The 12,754-nt window shown below is 43.2% G+C and overlaps 1 protein-coding gene across 1 annotated transcript in view; it reads right to left on the minus strand.

Annotated features, from left to right (window-relative positions):
- The window catches only part of LOC115630731 (Down syndrome cell adhesion molecule-like protein Dscam2), a 307,894-nt gene that overhangs the window by 264,650 nt on the left and 30,490 nt on the right, over positions 1-12,754 (minus strand). Inside the window, exon 2 of the mRNA XM_030527385.1 lies at positions 1,088-1,227. Within this exon, the coding sequence (XP_030383245.1) occupies positions 1,088-1,202 (115 nt within the window). The 5' untranslated portion in view covers positions 1,203-1,227. The remainder of the gene's footprint in view (positions 1-1,087; positions 1,228-12,754) is intronic.

The following is a 12,754-nucleotide window of genomic DNA, read 5'->3' on the forward strand; positions in this document are numbered from 1 at the left end:
CTCCCGTAATTCTTGGAATTTTAAACTAACACATTAGGTTAGTAATTATATATCCGTATACCAAGTTTCATTATGATAGAATGATCGGAAAGAGAGTTATAGCCATATAACCAGGCCCAATGCACACACATACATACATATGTACAAGTACACAAACACGCATAAGGCACGATTCTGATGTAAATGTATGTATGCATGCATGGAATATTTTATATTTAATTAGTTAATATTTAGTTAATTAATTAAATTAATTTACTTAATTAATTTAATTTAATTAATTAATTTAATTACTTTTTTGTGGGGTGGTACAGGGTATTTAAGAGTTGAGCCTGCTCGACTTTAGCATTCCTTTCTTGTTTTAACATAAATGTTGGCAAAATTACATAAAGCGAAAAAAAGCTAAATGTATTTGTAAAAATCCAGAATTCCCGCTTCCTGCAATTTCGAATATTTTCCCGCAATCTCATTTCGAAAACAACCAGATTTGACGGGAAAAAAGCCAAATTGGCAACACTGCACTGGCACTTGCACTTTGAAATTGCTTTTCTCACAGATGGTACTTAGCACTTGAATCCACCGATGCTATCTGGGCGAGTCGATTGAAGAATCCGACTCGAAGGACCAATGAATTTGAAGTGGGGTGGACGTTGTGTAAGACCAAATGCCGATGATGGTTTGATTTGATGTAGGGTTTCACTTTGGGGGCACAAATGCGCAAACTTCACAATTGCAGTACAATGAGAAGACTAAATACTAAGCCCAATCTAAACATATTCTATGCCTATGCTAGGCGGTCGCCGGAGTGGTGAATTCAAGGTCGGCAGCCGACGACTGACGGATCGATCACAAAATGTTTATCCTTCAGGTAAAGGGTATGAAACACCTTCGAACACTCTCGAACTGCAATGTTCGAGAGCTCGGCTGGAACATACATTTTCGGTTGCTCCTATTACAAGTTTATTATTAAAGCGATTCACTACCTTCATGAAATGACGATTTTCTAAGCCTGCGGGTTACTTTACTTACCACCTTGTAACTATATGCAAAAGTACATTGTTAGTACCCATTAATATCCGATCATTCTTACCTGACATAATTTCACATACAGATATAATCCATATAAATATGCAAAATGACATGGACATAATAGACATTATCGGAGGAATATTATTCCTCTCCTTTGCAAGCCATTCCTTCCACATACTTGGGTGTGTTCAATTGACTTCACTGTAAAGAAAATATATAAAACGAGTTAGAGTACTTTTATTGATGCGAGTGAAAGATAACATGTAACATGAGCATTCAGAATGCATAAGTCGCATGTTAAAATAAAGTCGAAACATTTGATATATTAATGTTTTTTGTTATACCCAGTACCCGACGAGATATTAAAAAGACTGCACGCAAAACGACAAAAAGACAAATCCTCCTAAATTTGATCCTCAGACCTCGTGTTAAAGGTACTTATATAAGCACCATATAGTATACTTTTATGAGGTAAGACTGAATACCATTTATTTGTTTATGTGTTAAATATTTGTACTAGAAATTCAATTAACATAAAATAGTTATTTCTAAAGTGTAAGACATGAGCCTGATGTAAAACAAATGTTAAAGCTAAAGCCGGATGCCCCGAATTTGAAATACTCTGTACCTACTTTTATGTAGGTGTGAGCAACTGCGGAGAGAGCTTGGGCGGAGACTACATTTATGTAAGTGGTCCAGTGGCCACTTCCACACTCATTTCAACACTCAGCTATAGGGATTCCTCATCGCGTGAAGATAATCCTTTGTGGCCTTTTGTAGCCTGTCGCGCACCTCTTGCATTAACTTTTCTATCTACTCGCATTGGCATGCCATCCCGTTGTCCTCGCAATTATTGTCCAAACATTGCTCCTCTCTGTGTTATTATATCGCTACATTCTCTATCATGGCTTTGGTGTTCCTATCCCAGAGCGCATGTCCATCTTGCAGCTAACCAAAGGTGCGGCTACCCACATGGAGCTACGGACTCCTTATTTTGGCCCGGAAAGTAATTTCATCCCAATATTTCATGCATAATATTATCCACGCTGACATTTGAGATGCCTACTGTCTCAGCTATCCCGCGCACTTTAAATTGGCGATCTGCCAATACGAGATCATGGATTTTCCTCGCGTTATCCTCCGTGGTAGCCGTTTACGGACAAGTTTTCACGGGACTATTGAAGGAGAAGAGTTATCGTAAAGACCTCGGATGCTGTTGCTCTTTAAAATTTTAATAGAGAATCTGCGAACAGGCCCGCTTTCACACGCGGTCAACACAAACCCAGACCGCCCCTTTAAAATTTAAGTAAGGAATCGGCCTTCAACTCTGGCTGTTTGGTTATGCAGTCGCCACAGTCAGATGTCAAAAATTCATCATAAATACATTTGTTTAATTCGATCATCAAATCACTCAATTTGTAATCTTGCTCTACGCAGAAAGTTGAGCCATTTAACGTAATCTTTACTCATTGTTTGCTTTGTCACTCAAATTTCTATTTTTCTTCATTCAATTGAACAATTTCGCACAGTTGTTAATTAATTCTTGCTCATTATCAGTTATATAAAAGCCTATAACTGCTAATTTTGGTGACCCCGACGTGATATATATTCGTGCATATATTCGCTAAAATCGGTTGTGACAATATAAATTGATGTGCAAATCGGCACAAAGTAACATACATACATACATATTCACATTACATGTGCAAAGTGCAAATCGTCATATATACATGCACTCATACATATGTGCATAGTTGACTGTACCAATATTTCGTTCGCGTTAACGCAGTCAACGCATCTACACACATACAAGCACACGTATAAACGCATATAACGGCACGGCAGCCAGCAACAGTTGACCGCCGTCGCGCGCGTATCGTTCGTTTTTGGTCTCTCTTTAAAATCTAACGGTGCCTGCAGGCTTAGCAGCAGCATCCAACATTATTTTTCGGGAAGTTTCTAACGCACGCATTAGTTCTCGTCGCACGCTTTGATCTTCACTTCCTCGTTGGAAAGTATCGACTCTCTCACTGGCTTTGCTGCTGAAGTCGCTGCAGAGTCGGCGCCTGCGTCGCAGCCGGGAGCAGCGTCGACGTCAATGTCGACAGCTGTAGACAGCGCGCTGCCTGCTGTTGATAAAAATATTTTGTGTTGCACTTTATACATGGTCCCAATCAATTGATGCAAATTTTACTGATGGTGAATTTTATTCAAAAAGTGAACATGAGATTCGTGAGAAGCTGAAAATATTGCCGCGTATGCAGGCCACGTTTGATTCGGTGCATGATAAGTTGGAACAGTTGGATTTTGACGAAATTGGAAGTAGTCTGCATCGCAACTTTTCTGAACTTTTGGCCAGTTTAGACGTCCGCATGAACACTGCCTTAAATAAAATGCATGCGTCAATGCCACCGTCATCAACAGTACGGCCAGAGGCATCAGCAGAATCGTCATTAGGTGCGGCGCACAACAGGTCTCGCCTCTGCGGATTTTTCATCAATGTTTACAGCTGTTATTGCCAACGACCAGAATCTAAGTGACGTGGAAAAGCTGCAACATTTACGTTCCTGTCTTAAAGGATCGGCGTTGGACGCAATCAAATCGCTTGATATAAGTAGCGCAAATTATAAAGTGGCAGTGGAGCTACTTAATAGGCGGTTCAATAATAAACGTTTAATTTTCCAGGCACACATTCGTGAGATTTTGGGTATTAAAAGGGCTGAAACAACTGCTAAACTTCGTGAGGTGTCGGACAAAGTCAACGCTAACATGCGTGCGCTTTTGACTTTGGGCTCTGCGCAGGATATTGCCGGCAGCATCATCGTACATACTGTTTTGGAGAACGTTGATAACGCTACTCAGGCAAGATGGGAGGAGGCTGCACCTTTGGACGTCATACCATCGTGGGCCCAGTTTGCAACTTTTATAGAGGAGCGCTGCCAAAAATTGGAAAACGTGGAATACGCTATGGCAAAGTATACGCCGAGCTCTCAGGTGGGAAAGAAATATACTAACACCAAACGTTCCTTTGTCGCCACTAACAATCTTTCAAATGGTTGTGCGTTTTGTGATAATTCGAGCCATGATATTTACACATGCCCGCTTTTTGGTAATTTATCGCCGCCCCTTCGCTTGAAGGAGGCAAAACGGATGGCCTTATGCATCAATTGCCTGAAGAAAGGCCATAGAATGCGAACATATAGCTCAGGATCATGTAGAGTGTGTGGCTCCAAGTACCATAGCTTACTGCATTTCCACAATGCAGCTTCACAAATCGTTTCGTCTGAGCAGCCGTCTGGTTCTGGTTTACAGCCTCCTGCCTACTTGCAATCATTTTTGTCGCGCAGCGCGCTTGCCCCTAGTTCGCCATCGTTGTCATTAGAGCCTGCCCATAATCTCATTTCGGATGTTGTGCTCCTGGCTACTGCGGTTGTTAATGTAAAAAATAACGCAGGCACCTGGGTTCCTTGTCGTGCACTGCTAGACGCTGGATCGCAGCTGCATATAATCACCTCTCGGTTTGCGCATCACTTGCAATTGCGAAAAACAAAGTTGTCTACTTCAGTGTCAGGTTTAGGTGACACTAATTTCGTTTCTGATGGATATGTTGTACAACTTTGCTTAAAATCGAATTCATCGGATTATTCTACAGACGTTTCTGCACTGATTGCTCCTGCCATCACGCCTAACTTTTCGGTAGATATTACCAAATGGAATATTCCTAGCAACATACGGCTAGCAGATCCTGCATTCTATCGGCCTCAGCAAATTGACATGCTTATTGGTGCCTTTTCTATGAGCTGTTGTGTGTTGGCCAAATCAAGGTGGCTCCTGGATTGCCATTACTGCAAAAGACCAAATTCGGATGGGTAGTTACAGGAGGTGGCTCTCTACATAATCAAACAGTTCTGGTAGCAGCAGCACACGAATCAGTTGGAGATGTCGATTCTAATAGCCAAATAGTGCGTATGGTTCGCAGTTTTTGGGAGCTTGAGGCTGGCCATGATCAAGTCGTCAAACACAGGCTAATTGCACTCGCCTGTCTACTGGAGAATACTCTGTTCGTTTGCCAACCAAGCTTAGCTTGGATCTGCTTGGACAGTCATACGTTCAAGCTCATCGCCGGTTTTTAAATTTGGAAAGAAAGCTTGATCGGGATCCAGATTTAAAGATTAAATATTCTTCATTCATTCAAGAATACCTGGACTTGGGACATATGTCCAAAGTTGAAACTGAATCGCTCGCAAATTGTAGATATTTTCTACCGCATCATTGCGTCCTCAAAGAAGACAGCAGTACAACAAAGTTGAGGGTCGTGTTTGATGGTTCGGCAGCTACATCGTCTGGATATTCTTTGAATGATATCCTCATGGCTGGCCCAACGATTCAGCCAAAGTTAGCAAATACACTGTGTCGCTTTCGTACATTTCCTGTGGCCCTGACAGGTGATATTTGCAAAATGTATCGTTGTGTTCGGGTCTCAGAGCCAGACAATTTCTTGCAGTGCATCCCATGGCGGAATTCCTCTCACGATGATATACAGGCATTTAAACTTGACACGGTTACTTATGAAACAAAGCCTGCATCTTTTTTGTCCGTTCGCGTTATGCATCAACTTGCTGCAGACGAGCAGACTTCGTGCCCAATTGGCTCTAAGATTTTGCGTCGTGACTTCTACGTAGACGATCTAATTACTGGTGGAGCATCCGCAGAAGAAGTTCTCGAAATCATGCGGCAAACAACGGGTCTTTTGGAGAAAGGAAAATTCAAGCTTCGTAAATGGTGCTCTAGCGATCCAAATGTTCTAATGGAAATTCCCGATGCCAACAAACAACATTTTTAAAATTCGATGACGGCAGCAATATCGGTAAGACACTCGGCCTTGCATGGGATCCTGCGTCGGGATGAAAGTTTGCCAGCATCTCTAATCACATCTTGGCATAACTTAATTTCAGATTTTAAACAGACGCAGAGATTGCAATTTCCCAGATTGGTTCATCTTTTCGGCGGCGCATTTGAGATACATGGATTTAGCGATGCAAGTATGGATGAATATGGAGCGTGTGTATACGTCGTATCTGCTACCTCAAGCGGTCGCAAGGTTGAGTGGTTGTGCTCACGATCGCGAGTGGCGCCACTTAGGACAATTACCGTGCCCAGATTGGAGCTGTGCGGAGCTGTCTTGTTGGCGCAACTGGTCAATGAAATCATGCAGATGGCATTATTTAGCTGCAAGTATTATTGCTGGGCCGACTCTGCCGTCGCACTATCCTGGATAAACAGCGAGCCGTCCCGATACCAAACCTTTGTCTCGAATCGGATAGCAACCATTCAAGAGTTGACTTCGGGCATGAAGTGGCAATATGTCCCTACGGATCTCAATCCAGCGGACATTCTTTCGCGAGGAGCACTTCCAAGCGAGCTCGTTCAGTCAACACTATGGCTTCATGGCCCATCTTTTCTAACTCAGGACAAAACTTGTAGGGCTATTCCTTGCGCACCAGTTTCGACTTTGCCGGAACAGCGAAAACAGGTGCTTCTGAGTTCCTGCCCATTTCGGGACATCAGCCAGGAATGTAAATATTCGAATAGCTTTGCAAAACTTCAATGTGTATTCGGATATATTCCTGGATTAATTGTGGATTGCGTGCATCACGGCACTCAAATATTGCTTCGTTTGTTACAGAGGGTGCATCTTTGGGATGACTACAAGGCTCTCCAACAATCTCGTTCCATTAAATCATCTAGTAGCATCGCTTCATTATCGCCTTTTATCGACAATTTTGGATTGATGCGCGTTGGCGGACGTTTGAGCAACTCGACACTTGACTTCGAGGCCAAACATCCAATTATGTTGCCCAGACGCCATCCAATCACATTCGCACTCATAGCTAATTTTCATGAGCGAAATCTACATTCTGGACCACGGTCGCTTTTGGCATCTATTCGATTGCGATATTGGCCAATCGGAGGTCGCAGAACAGTCGCCCGTGCTCTCAATAAATTCACGTTATGCTTTCGAGCAAAGCCACGTCTCATGGAGCATATCATGGCTGACCTTCCTGAGGATCGCGTCAGGTTATCGCACCCGTTCATGGCCACAGGCGTGGATTTGAGTTTCAAGAGTTTTGTTTGGCTGACTACATAGATTGGCGATTCATCCCTCCTCGTTCTCCGCATTTTGGTGGGCTTTGGGAGGCAGCGGTGAAGACTGCCAAGCACCACTTCTACAGAGCTGTTGGGTGTTCGCTGCTTGATTTTGATGGGCTGCGCACATTAGTTTGCCATATCACAGCTATTATTAATTCACGTCCTTTATTCCTGCTTTCAGAACATCCTGGCGATCATGATGTTCTGACTCCAGCACACTTTATTGGCACTGCACCTCTTTCGTCCTACATTGAGCCGGATATAACCAAGCTCAATTTCAATCGCTTGGATATATGGCAGCAGGTCACCTACTATCAACAGGTGTTTTGGTCGCGCTGGCGCGAAGAGTATTTGACTCTACTTCAACAGAGATCCAAGTGGCGTAAGAACCAGCCTGGCATTTGCATCAACGATGTCCTCCTCGTCAAAGACGAAAACTTGCCATCACTCAAATGGCCGCTGGAACGAGTCGTCAACCTGATCCCTGGAGCAGATGGCGTCGTGAGGGTTGCTGAGCTGAAGACTGCCACTGGACTAATCAGAAGAGCCGTACGCAAGCTGTGTCCACTGCCGAAACAAGATTCTGTTGAAGACCCAGGTTCTTCAACGGGGGGAGAATGTTTGGTTATGCAGTCGCCACAGCCAGATGTCAAAAATTCATCATAAATACATTTGTTTAATTCGATCATCAAATCACTCAATTTGTAATCTTGCTCTACGCAGCAAGTTAAGCAATTTAACGTAATCTTTACTCATTGTTTGCTTTGTCGCTCAAATTTCTATTTTTCTTTACGCATTGTTCTTAATTTGCCATAATTTTGCCTAAGCCGCTGCACTGCTGCAGCGGCCGAAACAGTTGCTTATTAACAGCCAGTTAAGTCGCATTGTTCGTTTTCGCTTGTGTCGGTACTGTGAACCCTAGTTTTCCGTGTACTCGATCAATTTCTATATTAACATTGCACTTCGGCAATTGTTTAATAAATGGAATTGCATTTCGGCAATTAATATATACATTTATAAACTTCTTTCGTCGTTTAATACCGAACTTTGTATCATTCAATCGCAACCAAACCTTGGTTAATAAATCGCATTTTTAAATTGAACAATTTCGCACAGTTGTTAATTAATTCTTGCTCATTATCAGTTATAGAAAAGCCTATAACTGCTCACTGGCCATAACAAAATAATTCACTATTACAGCATCGTCTAACTTAACATAGCAGGCCACAATTTAATCCTAACAATTAACAAATTATTTTTATAGCCTGTACCCAAAGGGTGAAAGGCTATACTAGTTTTGTGCGCATGTATGTAACACACAGAAGGAGGCGTGGCAGACCCCACAAAGTATATATATTCTTGATCAGGATGAGAAGCCGAGTCGATATAGCCTTGTCCGTCCGTCCGTCTGTCCGTCTGTCTGTCCGTCTGTCCGTCTGTCCGTATGAACGCAAGGATCTCAGAAAGTATAAGAGCTAGAATAACCAAACTTGGTTTCCATATTCTCCTAAGACCGAGAAAGTACGAGTTTGAGTTTTTTTTCGATGCACCCCCCCACTCCCCCGCAATTCGTGTTTTTTCTTATAACTTCCGTAATTCTCGGAATTTTGAAATCAATTTTGGTAGGTACATCCAGTTAGTACTAATGTGTCCGTTTCATCATGATAGGTCAATTTTGAAGAAAGTTATAGCCATAAGTAAAATCGCTGCTCATGCGCTGCCTGCAGCTCTGTCGGCAGCGCTGCCCGCAGCTGTTGTTGTTGTTGCTGATTTGGTTCAACTTTGTGCTACACACATACACGCATATAAACACGCATAGGTACGTGATGTAAATGTATGCTGTTAAAACTGAACATAAACATGTATTCTAAATTAATTTAATTAATTAATTAATTAATTCATTATACTGTAGTACAGGCTATTTTACTGTCGGGCTTGCTCGACTGTAGCGTTCTATCTTGTTCTAATATTTCAACTGCTTTAAGGGCTGTCGTCGTTTGGGTTGTGTGATTGGGGATTCATCATGTAGGGGTCTAGCGAACCTGTTCCGTTTGTTTATCTGGTTGCCATACTAGACCGGCCGGTTTTTTGCCAGATTTAGACCATGGTGTAGTGTAGAGCCCCGGACTTACTTATAGCCTGTAAGGCCTAATTCTGGAGAATCTGGGCCCGTCTACGGTAAGATTTTCGTAATCTCGGGGAAAATTATTATTAGATAGGTTTTACCATGATCCCAAAAGCATTCATGAAATTTTTATACCCCTGTGCCCAAAGGGTAAAAGGGTATATTAGTTTTGTGCGAGTGTACATGGAACACACAGAAGGAGGCGTGGCAGACCCCATAAAGTATATATATTCTTGATCAGTCTGTATGAACGCAAGGATCTCAGAAAGTATAAGAGCTAGAATAACCAACCTTGGTATCTAGATTCTCCTGAGTCCGAGGATGGACGAATTCGTTCATTTTTCCCGATGCACCCCCCCCCCCCCCCCATTCCCCTTATATTCACGATTTTCTATACCTCCCGCAATTCTTGAAATTTTGAACTTTAGTGTTTATATATCCGTATACCAAGTTTCATTATGATAGGTTGATCAGAAAGAAAGTTATAGCCATATAACCAGGCCCAATGCACACATACATACATATGCACAAGCACACCAACAGGAAAAGACCCGATTCTGATATAAATGTATGTATGCATGTATGGATTATTTTATATTTAATTTAATTAATTAAATTTTTTTAATAATTTTTTTTTTTTTTGTGGGATGGTACAGGGTATTTAAGAGTTGAGCCTGCTCGACCTTAGCATTCCTGTCTTGTTTTATTTTCGCAAGCTGTTTCGACCTAAGGCTTCACAGTGCGTCGTATCGACGTGGAGTTATGTCATCCATATTTGGGGATTGGCCCCTTTTTAGTCCGCAACGATTCACTCAATTTTATGCAAATACCGCATCTTTCTGGTATTATATTAGCTACACTAGCAGGTCTTGCCCGTCTTTGCTGTCTCCGTATTTGTGCTTACAAGTAAAGTAAAGTAAGTAAAATGTGCTTATAATTATAAGTTTATGTACTATTTGATATTCTTCTCTCGACGCTATCTAAGGTTTTTTAAAGAATTAATTTTCCAAAAAGCAAATATAGTAAAATAAGTACTATGAATGGTACATACATATATATGTACATATCTTCGTTACGGACCGGGCGGACTGACTTAACTGTGTGCTTTCTCAGCACGTTGTACGCACGGTCGAGTTATCCCCGAAAAGTCCGACGCGGGACATTTAATTTTGATTTATAAATCGGGACGTTCCTCCAAAATTGGAGCGTTCGGCAGCGCTGATATGTACATACTTTTAAATTTTTCATGCAGGCGTTTTCCGCCTATACACATATATACATACATATATAAGTATGTATTACATTTTTTAATTCAACACAAATTTGTGTCTTCAATTCCAAATATTATTGTTGTGAATGTAAAAGGTGTGTTTCTGCTTTTGTAAATCGCATGAATACACACACAAAATGGGCTTAACGGTAAATGATTCTTCGATTTGTTCAGAATACATTTGTACATACACTAAAACGGTAAGTCGCTGTAAATATGCGATCAGCTGAGATGCTAGAGATGGGCATGTGTAGGATGCTCTATGTGCTAGAGCATCAAAACTATCGATAGTTGAATCCGTCGATACAATAATTCCACCGAAGTTTGAATGCAATTAACAGAAAATTTAAATAATAACATCTTATAATTTATTGAGATCAATTAGAACAAATCATATACAAACATACATATGTACATCTGCCCGCAACGTGAAGAAGAATATGCGTAGGTCCGCTTTCGGTTTCTGATTTACTATCGCTTACGCAGTCGTTGTCTAGCAACGGTAACTGTAAACTTTTGACATTTTTCCTTTGAAATTAACAGACGTAAATAATCAGAACGAAAGAAGAAGCGCGTCCAGCCTAACCCCAAGGTAATTGATGAATCGTTTGGACCGCATGAGCGTACCACCGATGGAAATTTGTGCCTGATTAGCACTGCCTCTGTTTTGGCAACCGCTAGTTCCAGGCCCACGGTGTTCAGCCAGCTAGTAATCGTCCAGATGCAGCGATTGCACGCGTCCTCCACGGCTCTAATTTCTTTCGCAACGCCTACGATCGCCACGTCATCTACGTACCCCACTAGCTCCGTACCAGGTGGCAGTTGGAGGTGGAGAATGCCGTCATACATGACATTCCAGAGCAGCGGACCTAGGACCGACCCTTGGAGGACGCCAGTGACAACATTGCGGGATTTGATGCCAGACGTTGTGGGACATCTGAGTATGCGGTTGCTAAGATAGCTCCTAATGGAGCGCACCAGGCCCGTAGGTCCTGAACCCGTATTGGTTAGGAGAAAGACCGATGGCTGCCTCAAACCTCGAGCAAAGCAGTCTCTCCAGCACCTTACCGATCGAGTCCAGGAGACAGATCGGCCTGTAGGATGAGGGGTTTTCGAGTGGTTTACCGGGTTTCGGCAGGCTGCCGGCAGCTAGCAGCACCTCCTCAGTGGTGACGTCGCCATAAGCAGGCGATAACTCGTCCGTGGTAGGGATCATGCAGGTGACTCAAGTCTCGAGGGGAATATAGTGCGCACAATTCGTGAGAGTTGCTCGGCATCCTTGGGAGAATTGGGTCCGCCGGCGTAGATTCGCTTCACAATGCGCTTATCCTCCAGGGGTCGTGCTCGGCTGAGTCGCACAGCTCTAAAAACCATCGCCTCTTACTCGCTGCGATTGCACTTTTCAGAGATCACCTATATTCGCGGTAGACATCTTGTCTGGGGGCAGACAAAGGAGTGCCGCGTGCTCGCTGGGCCATTCTCCTTACCCTGACACAGAAGCTGCGCAGTTCCGCGATTTCACTGGTCCACCAGTAAGCTGGTACGTGGTGGCGCCTGTAGGCGCAACGTCTGTCCATGCTGGCGTCGCATGCCGTACGGATTTGGGCCACGGCGTCCAGAGCCATATCTTCAGGATCACCGGAGAGGCGGAAGCCGCTGAGGGCGCTTGCAAAAGATGCTGGGCGTAAGGAATCAAGATTGTATGCCACGTTGGCGGGTGGTGGGTTCAGCATGTTGCGGGAAGCTACTCCGATTGTGATTGTAATGGCCACGTGGTAGCTTGCCGTGTAGGCGTCGCTAATGGACCACCTGATCTGACTATGGAGGGAACTACTAACATACGACAGGTCAATTATGGATCCGCTGCCTGTCCTGCTGAATGTGTGCTGTGACCTGATATTCAGCAGCGTCAGATCCAATACTGAAAAATTTTCCAGTAGTGTTCGGCCTCTCGCGTATGTGGTGCTGCTGCCCCATTCCACGGCCCATGCGTTGAAATCTCCGCCTATTATAACGCGGCTGGACAAGGACAGCGGCGAACTCAGATACGGGTAGGCTGGGTGGGAGCAAATATAGACTCACAGGTCAGAAACTTTGGCTCTCACAAAGTAGTTTGCAGCTTTGCATTCTGAGAAAGCGGGCGCTCTGGGATCGCAATGCCATAGAGCAGCCTTACCGGAAAG

This window comes from Scaptodrosophila lebanonensis, unplaced genomic scaffold (assembly GCF_003285725.1).
Source record: "Scaptodrosophila lebanonensis strain 11010-0011.00,11010-0021.00 unplaced genomic scaffold, SlebRS2 tig00001410-arrow-pilon, whole genome shotgun sequence".
NCBI classification, from domain to species: domain Eukaryota; kingdom Metazoa; phylum Arthropoda; class Insecta; order Diptera; family Drosophilidae; genus Scaptodrosophila; species Scaptodrosophila lebanonensis.